The 23,446-nt window shown below is 40.9% G+C and overlaps 1 protein-coding gene across 1 annotated transcript in view; it reads left to right on the plus strand.

Moving 5' to 3' along the window:
• Positions 1-389: 389 nt before the first annotated feature.
• Positions 390-23,446, plus strand: part of LOC141085352 (heat shock cognate 71 kDa protein-like) — a 28,206-nt gene continuing 5,149 nt past the window's right edge. Inside the window, exons 1-8 of the mRNA XM_073570640.1 lie at positions 390-584; positions 13,438-13,649; positions 13,732-13,937; positions 14,715-14,867; positions 14,948-15,503; positions 16,216-16,418; positions 16,646-16,844; positions 18,102-18,334. Coding sequence (XP_073426741.1) covers positions 13,445-13,649; positions 13,732-13,937; positions 14,715-14,867; positions 14,948-15,503; positions 16,216-16,418; positions 16,646-16,844; positions 18,102-18,334 — 1,755 coding nt within the window. The 5' untranslated portion in view covers positions 390-584; positions 13,438-13,444. The remainder of the gene's footprint in view (positions 585-13,437; positions 13,650-13,731; positions 13,938-14,714; positions 14,868-14,947; positions 15,504-16,215; positions 16,419-16,645; positions 16,845-18,101; positions 18,335-23,446) is intronic.

Below are 23,446 nucleotides of genomic sequence, written 5' to 3' on the forward strand. Positions count from 1 at the left end.
GGAGCTTGGAAAAAGCGCGATAATGAGCTCACTGACTGATTCTCAGTTGACTCAGATGCTGCAGAAGGCAAATGGTGCAACATTTTTAACGGAATCCAATTGCAAAAAATTATTTTTAGCCCAAAACACGTAAGAAAAAAACCCCGTCTAACTTTGAGTTTTCACTTTTTCTGCTTTGGATGTAGATGACAGATTCAGCTCTGCTACATCTGTAGGATCCCAGTACTTTTCTCTCTAGGACAGGGGCCTCGCTTGTGTTCTGCATAAATTTTCACGCCGCGCAGCCTGTTATGCAATCTATGGGTAATGGAGCCAATTTGGGCGTGGAGACTATTTTTGACAGATGGATGCCAAAATCCAGAAAATTCTCTTCTCGTCAGCTGGAGTGGCCCTACCTCCCTCTATCTGTGCCTGCGTGACTGCCAGGCGGTGAAAAGGGGGGCAGCAGAGGGAGGGAGGGTGGAGAGGAACAGGGACATCTAGAAGCTTCTGAATCCTGTGACAGCTGTGCAGAGCTAGGCGGCCCTGTATATAGAGGGAGTCCGCAGGCACACAGCAAGCCATATCTGAGGGCACTGGCACAGGTGAGGCGCACGGGGTATGTAGGGCAGGCGGACTGGATGGGTCTAAGTAGGGGTCCAAAAGAGCTGAGTTTGTCATCTCCCGTGACGAAATCTGTGGATTTACATAGGACTGCGCAAACGAGTTAAATGACAAATCCAGCTCTGCTACATCCAAAATTGACTGGCCATGCTGCGTCACCGTTAACCCCTAAAATGCTGCCTCGCATGCTGCGTACGTACCTGACCTTGCTATGTGGCTGTCTGTCGACTTTTTTTTTCCAACCTAAAATCTGACATACTGACTGCGTCGTTGTTCTCTGTTATCAGCCGCCGTTCTAAAATTCAGACTATGGTGTTATGGATTCTTTAACTATAGAAGGAAAGTGCTCCGCGCCGCACATGACAACGGACAGGCGGCGGGGGAAAGTGGCATCACTGCTTTATGTAAATGCGCGGACGGGGTTAATGTAATATCATTATAATCCTTAAATGTGCAAATGTTGCAGAAGCAAATTGGTCATCTGTTTACAATAGCAAAGCCAAAGAGGTCATCTGGTAGAGAACATTGTGTGTTTTGATATTGCGTTACATAGGACTGCAGATTACCTAACTATAACAAATTACCACATCTCAAGGAGACAAACTAACTTTTCCATCCAAAAACCTTGGACAAATTCAGCTCTGCTACATTGTTCTCATGATTGTATACATTGCTTTATGTCTACATAATAAAATAAAGTCACATTCTTTTTCACTGTGATTACTTTTCCAGATAGTGCAGTCCTATGTAAATCTATACATAACACATCATGTTGTTCTAAATGACTGTGTAATCTCAGATCATTCTCATAATGTCAGACTAACTGTGACTGGTCAGTACATATACTGGTGGTTTATTGGCATATGCTTCATGGCACAATGCTCAAATAAAAAACGTCCTGTACTCAATGTGACATGAGGACCGTCATGTGCTATTAGCGGGGAGATTGGCCTCTGATATTACAACGTATCAGAAAGTATATATCCGATGATTTGGAAAAATATAATACTGCCCCATGTACAAGAATGTAACTACAATAATACTGCCCCTATGTACAAGAATATAACTACTATAATACTACTCTTATATACAAGAATATAACTACTATAGTACTGCTCTTATATACAAGAATATAACTACTATAATACTACTCTTATATACAAGAATATAACTACTATAATACTACTCTTACATACAAGAATATAACTACTATAATACTGCCCCTATGTACAAGAATGTAACTACTATAATACTGCTCCTATGTACAAGAATATAACTGCTATAATACTACTATTATTTACAAGAATATAACTACTATAATACTACTCTTATATACAAGACTATAACTACTAAAATACTGCCCACTATGTACAAGAATATAACTACTATAATACTGCTCTTATATACAAGAATATAACTACTATAATACTACTCTTATATACAAGAATATAACTACTATAATACTGCCCCTATGTACAAGAATATAACTACTATAATACTGCTCCTATGCGCAAGAGTATAACTACTATAATACTGCCCCTATGTACAAGAATAACTACTATAATACTGCCCCCTATGTACAAGAATATAACTACTATAATTCTACTCTTATATACAAGAATATAACTACTATAATACTGCCCTTATGTACAAGAATATAACTACTATAATACTGCTCCCTATGTACAAGAGTATAACTACTATAATACTACTCTTATATACAAGAATATAACTACTATAATACTACTCTTATATACAAGAATATAACTATGATAATACTACTCTTATATACAAGAATAAAACTACTATAATACTGTCCATATGCAAAAGAATATATCTACTATAATACTGCTCCCTATGTACAAGATTATAACTACTATAATACTACTCTTATATACAAGAATATAACTACTATAATACTGCCCCTATGTACAAGAATATAACTACTATAATACTGACCCCATGTACAAGAATATAACTACTATAATACTGCCTCTATGTACAAGAATATAATTATTATAATACTGACCCCTATGTACAAGAATATAACTACTATAATACTGCCCAGGGCCAGCTCCAGGTTTTTGTGGGCCCCAGGCGAAAGTGTCTCAGTAGTCCCCTTTAACACATACCACAATTCATGATGCACAGATACGGCAAAGAAATATAGGTATAGCACAATGCCAAAGATATCACTTACTTCTTACATTACATGAGTGATCTCTATTGTACATTCTACAATAGCTCAGAAACCAGCAAATCCTCGCAGAGCACAGTGCGTGCCCCAGTGGGGATTCAAAAGTTTTCATTTAAGATCGGACAGTATAGAACTCCATACAGTATTCTAGGCATCACATAGTCTTCCATACAGTTTATTGGGCACCACATATTGCTACAGAATAATGAGCCTCATATAATGCTCCATACAGAATAATGAGCCCCAAATATTGCTTCATATAGAATAATGAGCCTCATATAATGCTCCATACAGAATAATGAGCCCCAAATATTGCTTCATACAGAATAATGAGCCCCATATATTGCTCCATACAGAATAATGGGCCCCATATATTGCTTCATACAGAAAAAGGGTCCTCATATAATGCTCCTTACATAATAATGGGCATCATATAATGCTCTATACAGAATAATGGGCCCCATACAATGCTCCATACAGAACTCCATACAGAAAATGGGCCTCATATAATGCTCCATACAGAATAATGGAAACCATATAATGCTCCAAACAGGATAATGGGCCTCATATAATGCTCCAAACAGGATAATGGGCCCCATATAATGCTCCAAACAAGATAATGGGCCCCATATAATGCTCCATACAGGGTAATGGACCCAATTTAATGCTCCATACAGGATAATGGGCCCCATATAATGCCCCATACAGGATAATGGGCCCCATATAATGCTCCAAACAGGATAATGGGCCCCATATAATGCTCCAAGTGGGATAATGGGCCCCATATAATGCTCCAGATGGGATAATGGGCCCCATATAATGCTCCATACATATAGTATGGGCCCCATATAATGACCCATAGAGAATAATGGGCTCATCTCCCTCGCTGGGCTCATTCTCATCTCTGCTGGGCTGATAATACTGTCCCCTATGTACATAAATATAACTACTATAATACTGCCCCCTATGTACAAAAATATAACTATATAACTACTATAATACTGCCTGAATGTTCAAGAATGTAACGACAATACTGCACCCTATGTACAAGAAAATAACTAATATAATACTGACCCCTATGTACAGGAATATAACTACTATAATACTGCCTCTATGTACAAGAAAATAACTACTATAACACTGCCCCCATGACAAGAATATAACTACTATAATACTGCTCCTATGTACAAGAATATAACTATGGTACTATAATACTGCCCCTATGTACAAGAATATAACTACTATACTAGTGCCCCTATGTACAAGAATATAACTACTATAATACTGCCCCTATGTACAAGAATATAACTAATATAATACTGCCCCTATGTACAAAAATATAAATACTATAATACTGCCCCATGTACAAGAATGTAACTAGTATAATACTGTCCCCTATGTACATAAATATGACTACTATAATACTGCCCCTATGTACAAAAATATAACTACTATAATACTGCCTGTATGTACAAGAATGTAACTACAATACTGCACCCTTTGTACAAGAATTGTGATAAAACACTCCGGGATCGCCTTTGCTGGGGTCAAAGGTCACGTGCGTTCAGCATGAAACTCAGGCGCACAGCCGGGTTCCGGGTATAACTGACACTGGGTCAGGTGTATTAAAGGTGAAAGCAATGCATAAAGGAAAAAAACATAAAACAAATCCTTGCCTGTCCGGCACTAACTAAACAAGGTACAACCTAATTACCAACTGGCGGGCTTCTCCCGTCCAGCCAAACCACAGTTGCAGTGGGCACTGCTTTCATTCACGTGTGTCTCTCACACAGACAAGCTCTCTGTGTCCCCAGGCTGAGACACTCACACAACCACCTGGCATCCTTTTATATCCTCCTCCCATAATTCATTAGTAACCAGGTGAGATACTGACCAGACTAGGCCACATAGGAAAGGTATCTGGGCGAGATATACCTGCCCTCATCCACTATTCCCACATGATTCTCACAGAATATAACTACTATAATACTGCCCCTATGTACAAGAATATAACTACTATAATACTGCCCTCTATGTACAAGAATATAATTACTATAATACTGCCTGTATGTACAAGAACATAACTACAATACTGCACCTTTGTACAAGAATATAACTACTATAATATTGCCCCCTATGTACAAGAATATAACTACTATAATACTGCCCCTATGTACAAGAATATAATTACTATAATACTGCCCCCATGTACAAGAATATAATTACTATAATACTGCCCCCTATCTACAAGGATATAACTACTATAATACTTCTCCAATGTACAAGAATACATCTACTATAATACTGCCCCTATGTACAAAAATATAAATACTATAATACTGCTCCTATGTACAAGAATATAACTACTATAATACTGCCTGTATGTGCAAGAATATAACTACTATAAGGGCTCATACTCACTTGCGAGAGTCTCTCGCATGAAAACCTGGCACTGCCGCCGGCACTCGGACCGGAGCATGCGGCTACATGTATTTCTATGCAGCTGCACGCTCTGGTCCAAGTGCCGGCGGCAGTGCCAGGTTTTCATGTGAGAGACTTGCATGACAATCATGCGAGTTTCTCGCAAGTGAGTATGAGCTCTAATACTGCCCTATGCACAAGAATATAACTACTATAATACTGCCCCTATGCACAAGAATATAACTACTATAATACTGCCCCTATGCACAACAATATAACTACTATAACACTGCTCCTATGCACAAGAATATAACTACTATAATACTGCCCCTATGCACAAGAATATAACTACTATAATACTGCCCCTATGCACAACAATATGACTATTATAATACTGCCTCTATGTACAAGAATATAACTACTATAATACTGCCCCCATGTACAAGAATATAACTACTATAATACTTCCCCTATGTACAAGAATATAACTATTATAATACTGCTCCTGTGTACAAGAATATAACTACTATAATACTGTCCCTATGTACAAGAATATAACTACTATATTACTGCCCCTATGTACAAGAATATAACTACTATAATACTGCCCCTATGTACAAGAATATAACTACTATAATACTGCTCCCTATGTACAAGAGTATAACTAATATAATACTGCCCCTATGTACAAGAATATAACTATTATAATACTGCTCCTGTGTACTAGAATATAACTACTACTATAATATTGCCCCCTTATGTACAATAATATAGCTGCTATACTATTGGCCAATCTGTTTCATGAGAGGAGTGGGAAGTTACCGTGGTCTACGTCTAAGTGTCACTGTGTTGTAATGTATGGAAACAAGTTGCAATTATTTTGCACTAGGTGTCACTGTTTTCCAGTCTTTTTATATTATCCAGGATAAAAGAATTGTGGTTATGGTTGTAAACTTCCATGATTTTCCTACTAGTGTCCTTTACCTGGTGATTGAACTGAAGCTAATTCATTGCTCAGTGCAAAAGTTTCCAACCTTCTCCCACGTCTGATGTCACACACAGGCCAAGTGGGTGGCGATACTCTGACCGGCTATAGCTGAACTTTACATGATGAGATTAACATGTGGGTTAAAGGAACCGAAACCCAAAAATTTGGCGGGATGGTATCGGAAGCACTTAGGTGTTTTGATGCAGCAAGTTCTGACTTTGGTCACTTTTACCATTTAGAATATGGGTAGCCTTGGGTCAGCTGACTAACACTGCCTGTTACGGTACTTTAAACAATTGTGCCAAATGCCATCCTATAGTGGATACGGGGCATGTAGGGGAGTCACTTCTACAACGCTCAACATATCTAATATTTAAGATATTTAAAGGGTAACCGTTGCTTTCATTTTTTTATATATATATTAATCGTACACGTTAAAATAAGAAACTTTATAATATATCTTATCAGAGAAATCTTTATTGATTCTCAATTCACAGGTAAAATCTATCTTTCCTGAATACCGTTTCTACCCATGAATTAAAAGTGAAAGTTCAGTCCAGGAGGAGAAAGAGGCAGATTTCTCTGATAAGATATATAACAATCACATGCACTATTGATTTATGAAATAACAATTTTATTACATTTTTTTTAGAAGCACCTGATCTTTATTTTGTGCCGGTGATTCTCAAGGCAGATCGTCTTCAGCTTAGCGTTGGGGTATAGCATGTTGTATCCTTGCACCAAGTAATGACCATTTTACAGTACAGTTCTTTCACAGGGGCGTAACGACCACAGTTGCAAAGGTCGCGACCGGGCCCGTGCGGGTGATGGGCACACCAGTGCCAGCACAATCTTCAGCTGGGTGTGCGTTTTCGGATGCACATTCAGCTGAAGTGTATTGCGATGCAGAGACCCCCGTAGCGTCCGTGATTATCAATACAGGTGCCGGCCAATCAGAGGCCAGCAGCCAGTGACTGTGGGAGCATGGCAGTGACGTCATGTGCTGTCATCACTTACCGGCTTGTGAAGAGAATGCCGCATGGTGGGAAAGTGGGTATAATGGTTTATTTTTTTCTATGCATTAAAGAACAGCAGCAGAATGGAGGACATATTTCAGGATGGGGGATATACATACCAGGAACAGCCCAGGATAAGGGACATATACAAGAATGGGGCCCAGAATAAGGGACATACATACCAGGATGGGGATATACATACCAGGAAGGGCCCAGGATTAGGGATATATACAAGGATGGGGCCCAGGATAAGGGACATGGATTCCAGGATGAGGGATATATATACCAGGATGGCACCAGGATAAGGGACATATTTACCAAGATGAGGCCAGGATAAGGGACATATCTACCAGGATGGGACCAGGATAAGGGACATATATACCAGGCTGGGGGATATATATACCAGGATGGGGCCCAAAATAAGGGACATATATACCAGGATGGGGCCAGGATAAGGGACATGCATACCAGGTTGGGGGATATATATACCAGGATGGGGCCCAAAATAAGGGACATATATACCAGAATGGCACCAGGATAAGGGACATATATACCAAGATGAGGCCAGGCTAAGGGACATATATACCAGGTTGGGGGATACTGTATATATACCAGGATGGAGCCCAAAATAAGGGACATATATACCAGGATGAGGCCAGGATAAGGGACATATATGCCAGGTTGGGGGATATATATTCCAGGATGGAGCCCAAAATAAGGGACATATATACCAGGATGGCACCAGGATAAGGGACATATATACCAAGATGAGGCCAGGATAAGTAAAGAAGGTGTAGTCAGCTTACCCGTCTGCAATGCAATCCCCAAGCCTGCCAACGCCCAGCATGGACTGTGGTGAGCATCCACATCAATTAGGAGCAAGAGAAAAAAAAAATTGATCCATCTTGAGACGGAGGCGGCTGCAATTTTACAAAGCTTTATTGGACAACTTAAAAATATGTTGGTTCTTTAAAAATCTCTTATAGCAAACACCAAGCACACCAGTGAGGAGGATCAACGTGTTTCAACTAAAAAATAGTCTTAGTCATGATCTACCTGCCGATACATTGAGAAACTATATATAGAGTGCACATGACATTGATTGGACAGACAATTAAAAATGCAAAAAAGCATATACAAATTGAGAAAAGAAAAAGAAAAAAAAAACCAAATAATTCTTAATCAAGAATCATCATGGACAACAGTGAATTAGGATAATACATTTCCTTATAAGATATTGCATAAACAGTATTCAGTATAATTTTATTAAATCTTGTCTGGCATTAAGACCACGGGGAGTACGGGTGTCGAGCATAAACATCCAGTATGTTTCACGGTTAAGTAATTTCTGTTGTAAATTACCTCCTCTCAGAGGTTTTTGTTTTTTTTTTCTCTGAGGCCAGGATAAGGGACATATATACCAGGTTTGGGGATATATATACCAGGATGGAGCCCAAAATAAGGGACATATATACCAGGATGGGGCCAGGATAAGGGACATATATACCAGGATGGGGGATATGTATATCAGGATGGGGCCCAGGATAAGGGACATATATACCAGGTTTGGGGATATATATACCAGGATGCAGCCTAAAATAAGGGACATATATACCAGGATGGGGCCAGGATAAGGGACATATATACCAGGATGGGGGATATGTATATCAGGATGGGGCCCAGGATAAGGGACATATATACCAGGATGGGGGATATGTATATCAGGATGGGGCCCAGGATAAGGGACATATGTACCAGGATGATGCCAGGATAAGGGACATATATACCAGGTTGGGGGATATACCAGGATGGGGCCCAAAATATGGGACATATATACCAGGATGGGGTGGGGAGGGGGGCAGTCCAAATCCATCAGACCCTAGTTACATCAGTCTTCTTGTACATGTATCTTTTTCTGCTGGGAGCCAGCACAGATCTGGTTCAGGCCTCGGTTATGGATCACAATTCAGCCCACCAATAACTGCTGATGGCCACTGGTTACAAGGTATCTGGATGAGACTCGGCTGACAGAGCAGTTATATGAGCCAAGCTACCTAATTATAGTGCACAATGCCCAGAGGCTGCTGAGTTGTGGAAAGCTCTCAGGATTTCTAAGCCTACCTTACGTTGTGAACGTTTGAACTACAGAAGTGTAACTGGGTCACCCTCCCAGGGCTGTGGGGTACTCGGTACCGGGCCGGTGTCAGGGGAACGTGTCACAGCAGGGGTGACACGGACCGTGGCCCTGGGCGCCCTAGTCAATGGCGGGATATGTAGGTAGGTGTTAAGCTGACGCTGCAGACAGATCCTCTGGGACAGATAGTGTGATGCAGCAGTGATGGTATAGCCCTCCACAGGCAGGGCTGATGTCCCAGGGCAGTGTAGTTGTAATGGTGATGGGAAGGCGCAGGCAGCATAAAGGATGATACCCAGATGTAGTGGTGCTGAGCGGGTTGGCGCAAGAATGAATGGAGGACACCGAGGCTTGTAGTTCCAAGGCTTTACTCACAGTCTGCGGTACACAAGGGTGCCTGCCTCCGGGCCGTGTCCTCCGGGTCAGAGACTCAGCCCACCTCCAGGCCAGATGGAAAGCTCCTTTCCAACACTCCGCCAACATGTACCTTTCCTGAACGACTCCTCTATTGCGCCTTAAAGTGTGAAGATCTCCAGTACCGTGGTACTCCGGAGTTCCTCTTGTCAGATGCAGACAGCTGTAGCCTCTCTCGGGGACTCCTTTCTCCGGGGTCCTGGCTCTCTATTCAATTGCTGTTGTGCCCCAAGTCTTAGTTGGAAGTAGTGCATTTACAGCCATCTACTCCACCGGTGTCTGCTGCAGAACCATAAGTGTCCATACAACCTCGGGGACCGGGCCCCGGCCTTGCGCTGAGAACCTATAGGCAGGGTTCCTCTTCCAACCCACGTCTCCTCTCTGTTCTCTCTACTCCTTCGTTCCGTACCGATCTTTCTCTCTCTTATGGAAGCTTAGGTTGCAGTTCTATGTCTTTCTCCTTCTGTTCCTTTCCCGTGCCAGCTGGCTCAGATCACTGAGGCAGCTGCAGCACTCCTTCCTCCATCCCTTATTCCAGGGATCCTCACTACTGTCTGAGTGACTTCTTACCCGCCTGACCACCTGCCAGACTGAACCTGACTCCCTGACTGGACTCTCATCCAACACTTTCCCACTCTTTTATGTATCTTAACTCCACCCACCTCCCAACACATCCAGTGTTCCATGCAGGGAACCACCAGAGGTGCTCTGCTACTCTCTAAGCACTGAGCCGCAATGTGGTTGTGCAGAACTACCCTGTTGTGTGGGGTGCGAGTGTTGGAGCGTGGAAAGGAGTTCCCACCTTACCTGGATGGTGGGGCACTACTCCTTAGGAGAAGGTCCAGTACCTCTGTGGTGACTGAGCCTCAGGGGTGCCACATAACACCCTGATGAAAATCACAATAAATGATTGATCAGTTCTTCATCATGAGTTTTGCAGTGTCACCGTCATAGCGAGCAGTTACTGTGCGGCATTGTACCTAGAGGCAGAACTAATCTACCGAAAGACCTAAATTGTGTCACCGTAAAATGAAGTGTGGGTCTCAGATCAGAAACTCAATACTCCTTCCTGTGTTTCTTTATCTTTTTTTTGCAAAACCTGTGGTTGCCATAGTGGATCTTGGTTAAATTGACCCAGGTCACCCTAACCAGAGACACTCTTCCTAATAGACGATTCTTGGCTGCATTATGTACAGTGATGGCTGAAAGTGTTGGCACCCTTGAAATTGTTTCCAGAAAATTAAGTATTTCTCCCATAAAATTATAGCATTCCCCATGTTTTGCTATACACAGGTTAATTTCCTTTGTGTGTATTGGAACAACACCAAAAAAAAAAAATGAGAAAACAATGCAAATTGGACATAATTTGTCACAAAACCCCAAAAATTGTCTGGACAAAATTGTTGGCACCCTATATTTAATATTTGGTTGCACCTGTTGGAATAAATAACTGCAATCAATCCCTTCCTATAACCATCAACAAGCTTCTTACACGTCTCAGTTGGAATTTTTGACCTTTTATGCAAACGTCTCCAGGTCTCTTGTATTTGAAGGTGTCTGCTCACAACAGCAATTTTAAGATCTCTTCACAGGTGATCAGTGTGATTTAGATCCTGACTCATTGTTGGCCACTTCAGATCTCTCCAGCGCTTTATCTCCATTTATTCCTGAGGGTTTCTTGAAGCATGTTTAGGGTCATTGTCCTGCTGGAAGACCCAAGACCTAGGACCAGTGATGAGCGAGGCAATCCCCGCATGTGTTGCAGCTGTCTAACAGCTGCAACACATGCAGCAGCAGGGACTCAATCATATTACTCAAGCTTGCCCGAGCTACTTAGATAACAGCAAAGCATGCTCAAATAAAATGATATCTGAGCACACTTGCTCATCACTATCTACAAAGCAAACCCAGCTTTCTGACTCTGGGCACTACATTGTGACCGAGAATCCTTTTGGTAATCTTCAGATTTCATGATGCCTTGCACGCAGTCAAGGCACCCAGTGCCAGAGGCAGCAAAACAACCCGAAAACATCTTTGAACCCCCATCATATTTGACTATAGGTGCTGTGATCTTTTCTTTGTAGGCTTCATTTTGTTTTGCGTAAACAATAGAATGATGTGCTTTACCAAAAAGCTCTATTTTGGTCTCATCTATCCACAAGATGCTTTCCCAGAAGGATTTTGGCTTACTCACATATATTTTGGCAAACTGAAGTCTAGTTTTTTTATGTCTCTGTATCAGCAGTGCTCCTGGATCTCATGCCATAGCATTTTGTTTCACACAAAGGAAATTACCGGTAAATGTATTTGAGAAATTTGAGGATGTAACTCAGGATCAGTAATGTAATATATGAACACAGTGACTGCACCAGCAGAATAGTGAGTGCAGCTCTGGGAGAGAATACAGGATCTAACTCAGGAACAGTACAGGATCAGTAATGGAATGTATGTATGCAGTAACTGCACCAGCAGAATAGTGAGTGCAGCTCTCGGGTATAATACAGGATGTAACTCAGGATCAGTAATGTAATGTATGTACACAGTGACGGCACCAGCAGAATAGTGAGCGCAGCTCTGGAGTATAATACAGGATGTAACTCAGGATCAGTAATGGAATGTATGTACGCAGCGACTGCCCCAACAGAATAGTGAGTGCAGCTCTGAGGTATAATACAGGATGTAACTCAGGATCAGTACAGGATCAGTAATGTATTTACACAGTGACTGCACCAGCAGAATAGTGAGTACAGCTCTGGAGTATAATACAGGATGTAACTCAGGATCTGTAATGTAATGTATGTACACAGTGACTGCACCAGCAGAATAGTGAGTGCAGCTCTGGAGTATAATACAGGATGTAACTCATAATCAGTACAGGATCAGTAATGGAATGTATGTACACAGTGACTGCACCAGCAGAATAGTGAGTGCAGCTCTCGGGTATAGTACAGGATGTAACTCAGGATCAGTAATGGAATGTATGTACACCTTGACAACCTGAAAGTCCCTGTATGGATGGAGTGGTAGGGCATAATACTGCTCCTGTAGACCATTTAAAAACGAATAGAGGTAGACAGATTATATGTGTTTAGCAGACTGCCCCTTTAAGCTTTGCACATGTTTCCCAGAACTTTATCTGTGCTGCCTGAGATGTTTGGAGACATGTGCCAGGGCACCCATCCTATAATTACAGAAGACGTATCGCTGCACAAAACATTTATTAATTGTTATTTGCTATTAGTAGAACATGAAGCAATCAGATGGAGCCGGCCCCGAGCTGTGTGTACTTTGTGCCATATGTAATGAGAGCCTTCATGTCATATACTCTCTGCGTACATTTAATGTTATCATTGGAGGCTCGGTATTGTGCTTTTATATTTGGGTAGTGGGTGTAACAAGCATAGTTGGCATTGTCCCCTCCATATGCCAGGATGTGTTGCCCTAGTTTATCTCAGTGTAAATAAACTTATAAAAACTTCATGACAATTTATACACAACACATGATATACTTCTCGTTATGTAGTGTACTGTTATGGGACTTTTCGTATTATGAGTATTTTTTTTCACTGGACACATGGTTTGCCTAAGTATTGTTGTCGCGTGGCCAGAGTTGCCGTGTAGTCCCAGCCTAATGCTTCATCTTTATTTTTTGTTTTAATTCCAGAAGCAAAATGTCTAAGGGTCCAGCAGTTGGCATTGACCTGGGCACCACCTACTCTTGTGTAGGTGTCTTTCAGCATGGCAAAGTTGAGATTATTGCCAATGACCAGGGTAATCGTACCACACCAAGTTATGTGGCCTTTACTGACACTGAGAGACTCATTGGGGATGCAGCAAAGAATCAAGTAGCCATGAACCCAACAAACACGGTGTTTGGTAAGTACTTTGGCCTGGGAGATCCAGATCATTGTAATCTAAGATCTAGGAAACTCTATTTTTCCTCTTGATGTTATTATAGATGCCAAGCGCCTGATTGGCCGCCGTTTCGATGACCCCGTTGTACAGTCCGACATGAAGCATTGGCCATTTACTGTGATAAACGATGGTGGGAGACCCAAGGTGCAGGTGGAGTACAAAGGGGAAACCAAGTCCTTTTATGCAGAAGAAGTATCCTCCATGGTCTTGACCAAAATGAAAGAGATCTCTGAAGCCTACCTTGGAAAGGTGGGATATCGGTATATGTGACCAGTGAACTGGCCCGTATTAGAAACAGCAGTAGAGTTGGTTGTCTAAAATAAAGTAGGTGGTGATGGGGGTGTTAAAAATAAAGGCAACATATACGACAAATTAGGATGAAGATGTTCTTATTTGTCATTAAGACCCCAAACTGGAAAATTGATTCAGACCCCTTAAACAATTCAGACTTCAGATCAGATCTCTAAATCAATTTAAACCCCAGAACGTATTTATTGGACCCCAGTGTAAGCTGCTAAAATAAATCTGACCCTTAAAATTAGACCCCAGAGCAGACCCAAATATCAGATATTTGTCTATATGTGCAGGGTCTCAGTACTTACCAGGAAGAGTCCATATAAAGTTGGCTTACTGTGATGCTCCTAGTATTAGCGATGAAGTCCCTTTTGTGTCTGGCCCCTCCTGGCTTCTCTTTTCATCCTTGTGGGAAACCCAACTCTTAATGCTTAAACTGCCTCCACTATGGATTGTATAGTTGGCACTCTCTGTCTTCTATATGCGTTGTGTGTCTATTCGGTGGTCCCCCCTCTACAAACAAAGCGAAATGGCAGGGGGCTGACTTAAAGTTTGGGTCAACCTTCTTTAGATATGGGTGACCAAGCTCTTGAAGTAGCACCAGAAGTGAGGTTGATTTTGACTTTGACGATGTACACTCCTTGACTAACAGAATGTTCCTTACCTCCAATTTCAATTTTGTTTTTTTGTCAGATATCATTTGTAAATTGGCACACTATATTTTTTTCCTAGACAATCACAAATGCTGTGATTACAGTCCCTGCCTACTTTAATGATTCCCAGAGACAGGCCACCAAAGATGCTGGGACCATTTCAGGACTCAATGTCCTACGCATCATCAATGAGCCGACCGCTGCTGCCATTGCTTATGGCTTGGACAAAAAGGTAAGACTAACATGGACTAGCTAACGCCAGGTAAAATGCAGATAAGCCAAGACTCTTTATTCTATAATTTCTATCTGCAGGTTGGGTCTGAGAGGAATGTCCTTATTTTTGACCTTGGTGGTGGCACATTTGACGTTTCCATACTTACCATTGAAGATGGTATCTTTGAAGTTAAATCTACTGCTGGTGACACTCACTTGGGTGGGGAGGACTTTGACAATCGCATGGTTAACCATTTTGTTGGAGAATTCAAGCGTAAACACAAGAAAGATATCACAGAGAACAAGCGAGCCATCCGTCGCCTGCGTACAGCTTGTGAACGTGCCAAGCGCACCCTATCTTCAAGTACCCAGGCTAGTATTGAGATTGACTCCCTTTATGAGGGCATTGACTTTTACACTTCCCTAACTCGTGCACGTTTTGAGGAGCTCAATGCGGACCTCTTCCGTGGCACTCTCGAGCCAGTGGAGAAATCTCTGAGGGACGCCAAGCTGGATAAGGCTCAGATCCATGATATTGTTCTGGTTGGAGGATCGACACGCATTCCAAAAATACAAAAGCTTCTGCAAGACTTCTTCAATGGAAGAGAACTGAACAAGAGTATTAACCCAGATGAGGCTGTGGCTTATGGAGCTGGTAAGAAGACTATGTATTTTTCATCTTCCACTTGTAAATGCAATAATGTATAATTAAGCAACACCACTTTTTATGTATTTTTTTATGATATTTTACTAAAAAAATCTCTAGAAAATGCTGGTAAAGTTTGCAAATGCCTAACTTATTGTGTAAAAATCTTGACGTATCTTGTCTAACTACCATGCATTATAGGAGCTGACATGATTGCTCTCAAGGTATATCTCACAACTAGGTGTGGACCCCATCTGTACACACACACGCACACGCACACTTAACTGCATAAAGAAGAGAAGTATTATTTGGATCTTTAGGCAGAGAAAATTCTCCTATAATAAACAGTGCATCTTGTAGTTTACTGCCATGTTTTTTCCAGAAATTTCAAAGGTTGTAGGTTTGTATCTTGGGAAAGACAATACATTAAGAAATAATTGATTGTATATAAAGGCAGAGATCTAGACAGAGGATCCCCTCTATTTAGTAAATTATGACTTATGAGATACTTGTAAATGAGTTCTCTAAGCTGGACAATCAAATTTATTAGGAAAAGAACCTTTTCAGACTTTTAGTTGATTCAAATACTATTAAAATATACCTCAAACACTTTATTAATTTCCATAATTCTTGTAACTGAGAAATGTAGACCATCTATGACTCTGTTATTTGCCTTTATTTAGGATGACACTGACTCTTGCGTCCATTGCTCTTTTGTTAGCTGTTCAGGCTGCAATCTTATCTGGAGACAAATCTGAGAACGTACAGGATCTTCTGTTACTGGATGTCACTCCCTTGTCTCTTGGCATTGAGACTGCTGGAGGGGTCATGACCGTTCTAATTAAGCGTAACACCACTATACCCACCAAGCAAACACAGACCTTTACTACCTACTCTGACAACCAGCCCGGTGTCCTCATTCAGGTAATGAGTCATGATTTATCCTCACCACTGTACTGGAGGTATACAATCACTGAGATGATGTTGGGCATTGCAACCTTTTTCAAACTTCCTCTTGGTCCGATGACCACCACCTAGTAGGCAATATCTGTTTGCCCTGAGCACCACAAGTTAGGGTCACGGGGGAATGATAGAGAAAAGCCATTGATATAATTCATATACATTCAATGAAATGAGTACTTTGTTATTAGGTATTTGAAGGAGAAAGAGCGATGACAAAGGACAATAATCTTCTTGGAAAGTTTGAGTTGACCGGAATTCCACCTGCTCCTCGTGGTGTTCCTCAAATCGAAGTGACCTTCGACATTGACGCTAATGGGATCATGAATGTGTCTGCTGTGGATAAGAGCACCGGCAAGGAAAATAAGATCACGATAACCAACGACAAGGGTGAGTGATGATAAGCGGAGCCAAATTATAAAAGGTATGTGACCTTGAGTCTTTTGCACCTTGAGGACCTAGAAGGATTCTACCATGGATCGATCTATCTATCTAATGAGTTTGTATCTAATTAATTACCCTTTAAGTAGCATTAACAACCTGGTGACCAACACTAGTGCCAGAAGTTCTATGGGACCCATACATCTTGGGGAGGTGGGGATCATCAGATGGCCATTTGACTTTTTGTTTTGAAATATAGGGAGGTCTCTAGCTGGGTCTTTTTTTCCCGATTCCCATATCAGATTTTAGGGCACAAGTATTTATGCACCTCATTTGTGGCTTCTATCGACAGTCATATGGGGTCTGAGTTTCAGTGGTGTGATGACAGCCTCCATCAAATATTTTTGCTCAGCTGAATAATGCAGCCAACTAAATCTTTTTCTTCTTTCAACCTGCTTGGCTGAAGAATAGTAATATCTCCTGGGTGAAAATGTGATAGTGAGACATTAGGATTCTGTTTTACAGCAGACAGTAAAATGAAGTGTAGAGTAGTTTGTAGTGACACCTAAAGGTAAATCTGAAAACTGCAATATTCCATATTTCATATTTAATAGTGTTAAACATATCCAACCTTTTGCTGATAGTGTCCTATGCCATAGAGCTTGTATGGGAAATTAAAGCTTTTTTTATGTACTGGTACAGGTGCATCTCACAATATTAGAAGATCATCAAAAAGTTAATTTATTTCAGTTCTTCAATACAAAAAGTAAAACCCATATATTATATATAGTCATGAGAGACACCAGACCCAACAATGCAGATGAGCTGAAGGCTGCTATCAAAGCAGCCTGGGCCTCCATAACACCTCAGCAGCGCCACAGGCTGATCGCTTCCATGATACTCCGCATGGATGCAGTAATTGATTCCAAAGGAGCCACAACCAAGTATTGAGTGTATTTACTGAATACACATTTTGGTAGGCCAACATTTCGGATTTTATAATCATTTGTCAAGCTGGTATTTTAAGGTATTCTAATTTACTGAGATAATGACTTCTGGGTTTCCACTGGCTGTAAGCCATAATCATCAACATTAACAGAAATAAACACTTGAAATAGATCACTCTGCTTGTAATGACTCAATATAATATGAGTTTCACTTTTTGTATTGAAAAACTGAAATAAATTAACTTTTTAATGGTTTTCTAATTTTGTGAGATGCTCCTGTATATATAAATCAAAGTTAATATTATGATCTGTATTAAAGGTCGCCTGAGCAAAGAGGAGATTGAGCGTATGGTACAGGAAGCGGACAGATATAAATCTGAAGACGAAGCTCAGAGAGACAAGATATCCGCCAAGAATTCACTCGAGTCCTTGGCCTTCAACATGAAGAGCACAGCTGAAGATGAGAAGCTGAAAGACAAAATTAGCCCAGAGGACAAACAGAAGATCCTAGACAAGTGCAATGAGGTCATCTCCTGGTTGGACAGAAACCAAGTAAGCACTCCGCCATGTAATGTGAATCTAAATGCATGTTTCGTAGGGTACTGTCAAAGGAAAACCTCAAGAGAAACCATTTAACCCAACACTGAATTCTAATATCTTCACATCTTAAAAAGTTTTCAAACATTTTATTTAATTTATTATATTGTCTACTTGCCTTGTCGGATTTTCATCTTCACGCTTTAATCAGTAGTTATAATATCATATAGCTGAAGGTTGTTCTTGGGAAAGCCAAATGGAAACTGACAAAGACGGGGGGTAATAAAATCAGTTATCAGTTTTTAGGAAGTTAGGTGCAATCAAGGACTTTGCCTATCTGTGACCCGGTCTTTGGGGAAGACTAGGGAAGTTCCAGTAGACCAGTCACCAGGTTCAGTAGCGGATACTGTTAGAGTGGTATTCCCACTACGGTAATTTCTGGCACATCTACAGGATATACTATAGATTTTTGAAGAATGTGGGTCCCACTTCTGAGGTATGCACCTGTTTTAATGGGAACACCCCCAACATTGTCCCATCTAGTGACATGACACGCTTGTTACTAGAAGGCGCAACTAAAATACTTGACCACTTTTCCATTTGTTCTCAGCAAGGATGCGTCCACCTCACATGCTGATCACAAATTTGTGGGATTTCCTGTAAATTTGTGATAGTGATTTTTTTAAGTAATGTATTACAAGTCAACTAGGTAGGTGTGGATATTGACAAATCACCTATTTTTATGGAGTAAGGATAAAATTCAAGGTAACTGAAAGCTCCACTAATATCTGTGAATGAGGTGGAGCTTTGTCTACTGGTTCAGAGCAGGCTTCGGTTATTCTTATTTGGACCATTTCTATACCCTGATGTAAATGGACCTTGCTCTTTATATCTTGATTTAAAGGGAACGTGTCAGTTTATTCATGCTGCCCAAACCACGAGCAGCATGAGTTAGGTGGCACGATTGCAGCCAAGTACATTTTTTTTTCTGAGCCGCGCAGGTCTTTCAGAGAGAACATAGTTAAAGGGAATCTGTCATCAGGTTTTTGCTTCCCTATCTGAAAGCAGTATGACATAGGAACAGAGACCCTAATTCTAGTGATGTATCACTTACTTTCTTGGGTGCAACAGTTTTGATAAAATCACAGTTTTATCTGCTGCAGTTCTATCAGTTTTCTGAATGCTGAGCTCTGTATAACCCCACCCAAACCATTGATTGGCAGCTTTCTGCCTATGCACAGTGTACAGAGAAAAAAGTCAATCAGTGGTGGGGGCATGGCTGGACCACCTGGCAGTAGTTTTTACTGGTCCTCTACTGATAGTCTCCTGCTGATAAAGTAACTTTATCAAAACTACAGCAAGCAGTCAAATATGTGACACATTGCTGGAAGTGCTCTGTCTCTATATTATTCAGATCTGTTAACAAAAAGTTGTTGACAGATTGCCTTTAATAGATCCAGTGCGTGTAGGCAGAGATGAGACTAGTCCATATCCACCTCTACACAGCTTTTCTCAGCACTGCTCCTGGTGAATGACAGGTATCTTCCATGTATGTATGTAAGAAGAAGGACCAGACTGGGGGATGTTTTGCGCCGGGTCTGGAACTGTCTGGGCTTTCTCCTCTGTTCTCTGGGGGAAAGCTTAGTGGACCAGACCAACCTTTACACTTAGCAGCAGGGGACGTGGCTAAGGCTCTGAGACGACAGCGCACGTGGGAACAGGCAGACTTGGCAGGAAGAGACAGTGCGCATCAGACAGGAGTAGAGTTGAGCGATACCGTCCGATACTTCAAAGTATCGGATCGGAATGGATCGGCCGATCTTAAAAAAAAGTATCGGTATCGCCGATTCCGATACCGGAAGTCCCATTCAAGTCTATGGGACTTCCGGTATCGGAATAAGAAAAACCCTGTTTTTGCCTTGTACAGCCTCTCTGGGGTCTGTACGGGCCTTTCGGGGGGCTGTGCCGGCCTGCCAGGGGGTCTGTGCAGGCTCCGGTGGTCTGTGCCGGCCTGCCGGGGGGCTGTGCCGGCCTGCCGGGGGGGCTGTGCAGGCTCCGGTGGTCTGTGCCGGCCTGCCGGGGGGCTGTGCCGGCCTGCCGGTGGTCTGTGCAGGCTCCGGTGGGCTGTGCCGGCCTGCCGGGGGGCTGTGCCGGCCTGCCGGTGGTCTGTGCAGGCTCCGGGGGGCTGTGCCGGCCTGCCGGGGGGCTGTGCCGGCCTGCCGGGGGGCTGTGCAGGCTTCGGGGGTCTGTGCAGGCATCGTCCGATGGGACTACAAGTCCCATCGGGCGATGCCTGCTACCAAGACAGTGATTGACACATTAGCCAATGATGGGACAGTAGTAGTCCCATCATCCGGCTAATGTGTTGAATGTAAAAAAAAAAAAAAAAAAAAAAAAATTACATGCTACATACATGCTACATACATACAACATGCAAACTACATACATGCTACATTCATACTACATACATGCTACATTCATACTACATATATACTACATGCAACATACATACTACATATATACTACATGCATGCAACATGCATACTACATATATACTACATGCAACATACATACTACATATATACTACATGCATGCAACATGCATACTACATATATACTACATGCTACATACATACTACATATATGCTACATACATACTACATATATACTACATGCATGCTACATACATACTGCATGCTACATAGATACTACATGCTACATACATACCACATATATACTACATACATACTACATGCATGCTACATGCTACATACATACCACATACATACTACATACATACTACATGCATGCTACATGCTACATACATAACACATATATACTACATGCATGCTACATACATACTACATGCTACATACATACTACATACATACTACATACATACTACATGCATGCTACATACATACTACATGCTACATACATACTACATGCTACATACATACTACATATATACTACATGCATGCTACATACATACTACATGCTACATACATACTACATATATACTACATGCATGCTACATACATACTACATACATACTACATGCATGCTACATACATACTACATGCTACATACATACCACATACATACTACATATATACTACATGCATGCTACATACATACTGCATGCTACATGCATGCTACATACATACTACATGCTACATACATACCACATATATACTACATACATACTACATACAATACATTCATACAATACATACGTAGACATACAGTACATATAACATAGAGTAACATACTTACCAATACTTGTCACATTGTTCCCCGAAGCCATTGTCTTTTACGGAATAAATATTAACATAACAAACCACAAAAATACTCACCCACGATCCGAAGCAGTCCACGAGTGTGTCCCACGACGATCTTGGGTAGAGAACAGCAGCATCAGCTGATGGCTGCCGTTCTCTACGGGCTGCAGGAATCCAATGACGGAAGGTAGGTATCCTTCCGCACTGTATTCCTCCGCCACTTAAAAAAAAAAAAAGTCCCTAGTCTCACTTTATGCCATTGCTGTGTGGGAATTTCCCATGCAGCAATGGCATAAAGTGAGACTAGGGACTTTTTTTTTTTAAGTGGCGGAGGAATACAGTGCGGAAGGATACCTACCTTCCGTCATTGGATTCCTGCAGCCCGTAGAGAACGGCAGCATCAGCTGATGCTGCAGTTCTCTACCCAAGATCGTCGTGGGACACACTCGTGGACTGCTTCGGATCGTGGGTGAGTATTTTTGTGGTTTGTTATGTTAATATTTATTCCGTAAAAGACAATGGCTTCGGGGAACAATGTGACAAGTATTGGTAAGTATGTTACTCTATGTTATATGTACTGTATGTCTATGTATGTATTGTATGTAGCATGCATGTAGTATGTATGTGGTATGTATGTAGCATGCATGTAGCATGCAGTATGTATGTAGCATGCATGTAGTATATATGTAGTATGTATGTAGCATGTAGCATGTATGTAGTATGTATGTGGTATGTATGTAGCATGTAGTATGTATGTAGCATGCATGTAGTATGTATGTAGTATGTATGTAGTATATATGTAGTATGTATGTAGTATATATGTAGTATGTATGTAGCATGTAGTATGTATGTAGCATGCATGTAGTATATATGTAGTATGTATGTAGCATGTAGTATGTATGTAGCATGCATGTAGTATGTATGTAGTATGTATGTGGTATGTATGTAGTATGTATGTAGCATGCATGTAGTATATATGTGTTATGTATGTAGCATGCATGTAGTATGTATGTAGTATGTATGTAGTATGTATGTGGTATGTATGTAGCATGCATGTAGTATGTATGTAGTATATATGTGGTATGTATGTAGTATGTATGTAGTATGTATGTAGCATGCAGTATGTATGTAGCATGTATGTAGTATGTATGTAGTATGTATGTAGTATATATGTAGTATGTATGTAGCATGTAGTATGTATGTAGCATGCATGTAGTATATATGTAGTATGTATGTAGCATGTAGTATGTATGTAGCATGCATGTAGTATGTATGTAGTATGTATGTAGTATATATGTAGTATGTATGTAGCATGTAGTATGTATGTAGCATGCATGTATGTATGTAGTATGTATGTAGCATGCATGTAGTATGTATGTAGTATGTATGTAGCATGCATGTAGTATGTATGTAGTATATATGTGGTATGTATGTAGTATGTATGTAGTATGTATGTAGTATGTATGTAGCATGCATGTAGTATGTATGTAGTATATATGTGGTATGTATGTAGTATGTATGTAGCATGCATGTAGTATATATGTAGTATGTATGTAGCATGTAGTATGTATGTAGCATGCATGTAGTATATATGTAGTATGTATGTAGCATGTATGTAGTATGTATGTATGTAGCATGTAGTATGTATGTAGCATGCATGTAGTATATATGTAGTATGTATGTAGCATGTAGTATGTATGTAGCATGCATGTAGTATGTATGTAGTATATATGTAGTATGTATGTAGCATGTAGTATGTATGTAGCATGCATGTATGTATGTAGTATGTATGTAGCATGCATGTAGTATGTATGTAGTATGTATGTAGTATGTATGTAGCATGTA

The sequence above is a fragment of the Dendrobates tinctorius genome, unplaced genomic scaffold (assembly GCF_039654945.1).
Source record: "Dendrobates tinctorius isolate UK_male_01 unplaced genomic scaffold, ASM3965494v1 ptg000028l, whole genome shotgun sequence".
Lineage (NCBI taxonomy): Eukaryota > Metazoa > Chordata > Amphibia > Anura > Dendrobatidae > Dendrobates > Dendrobates tinctorius.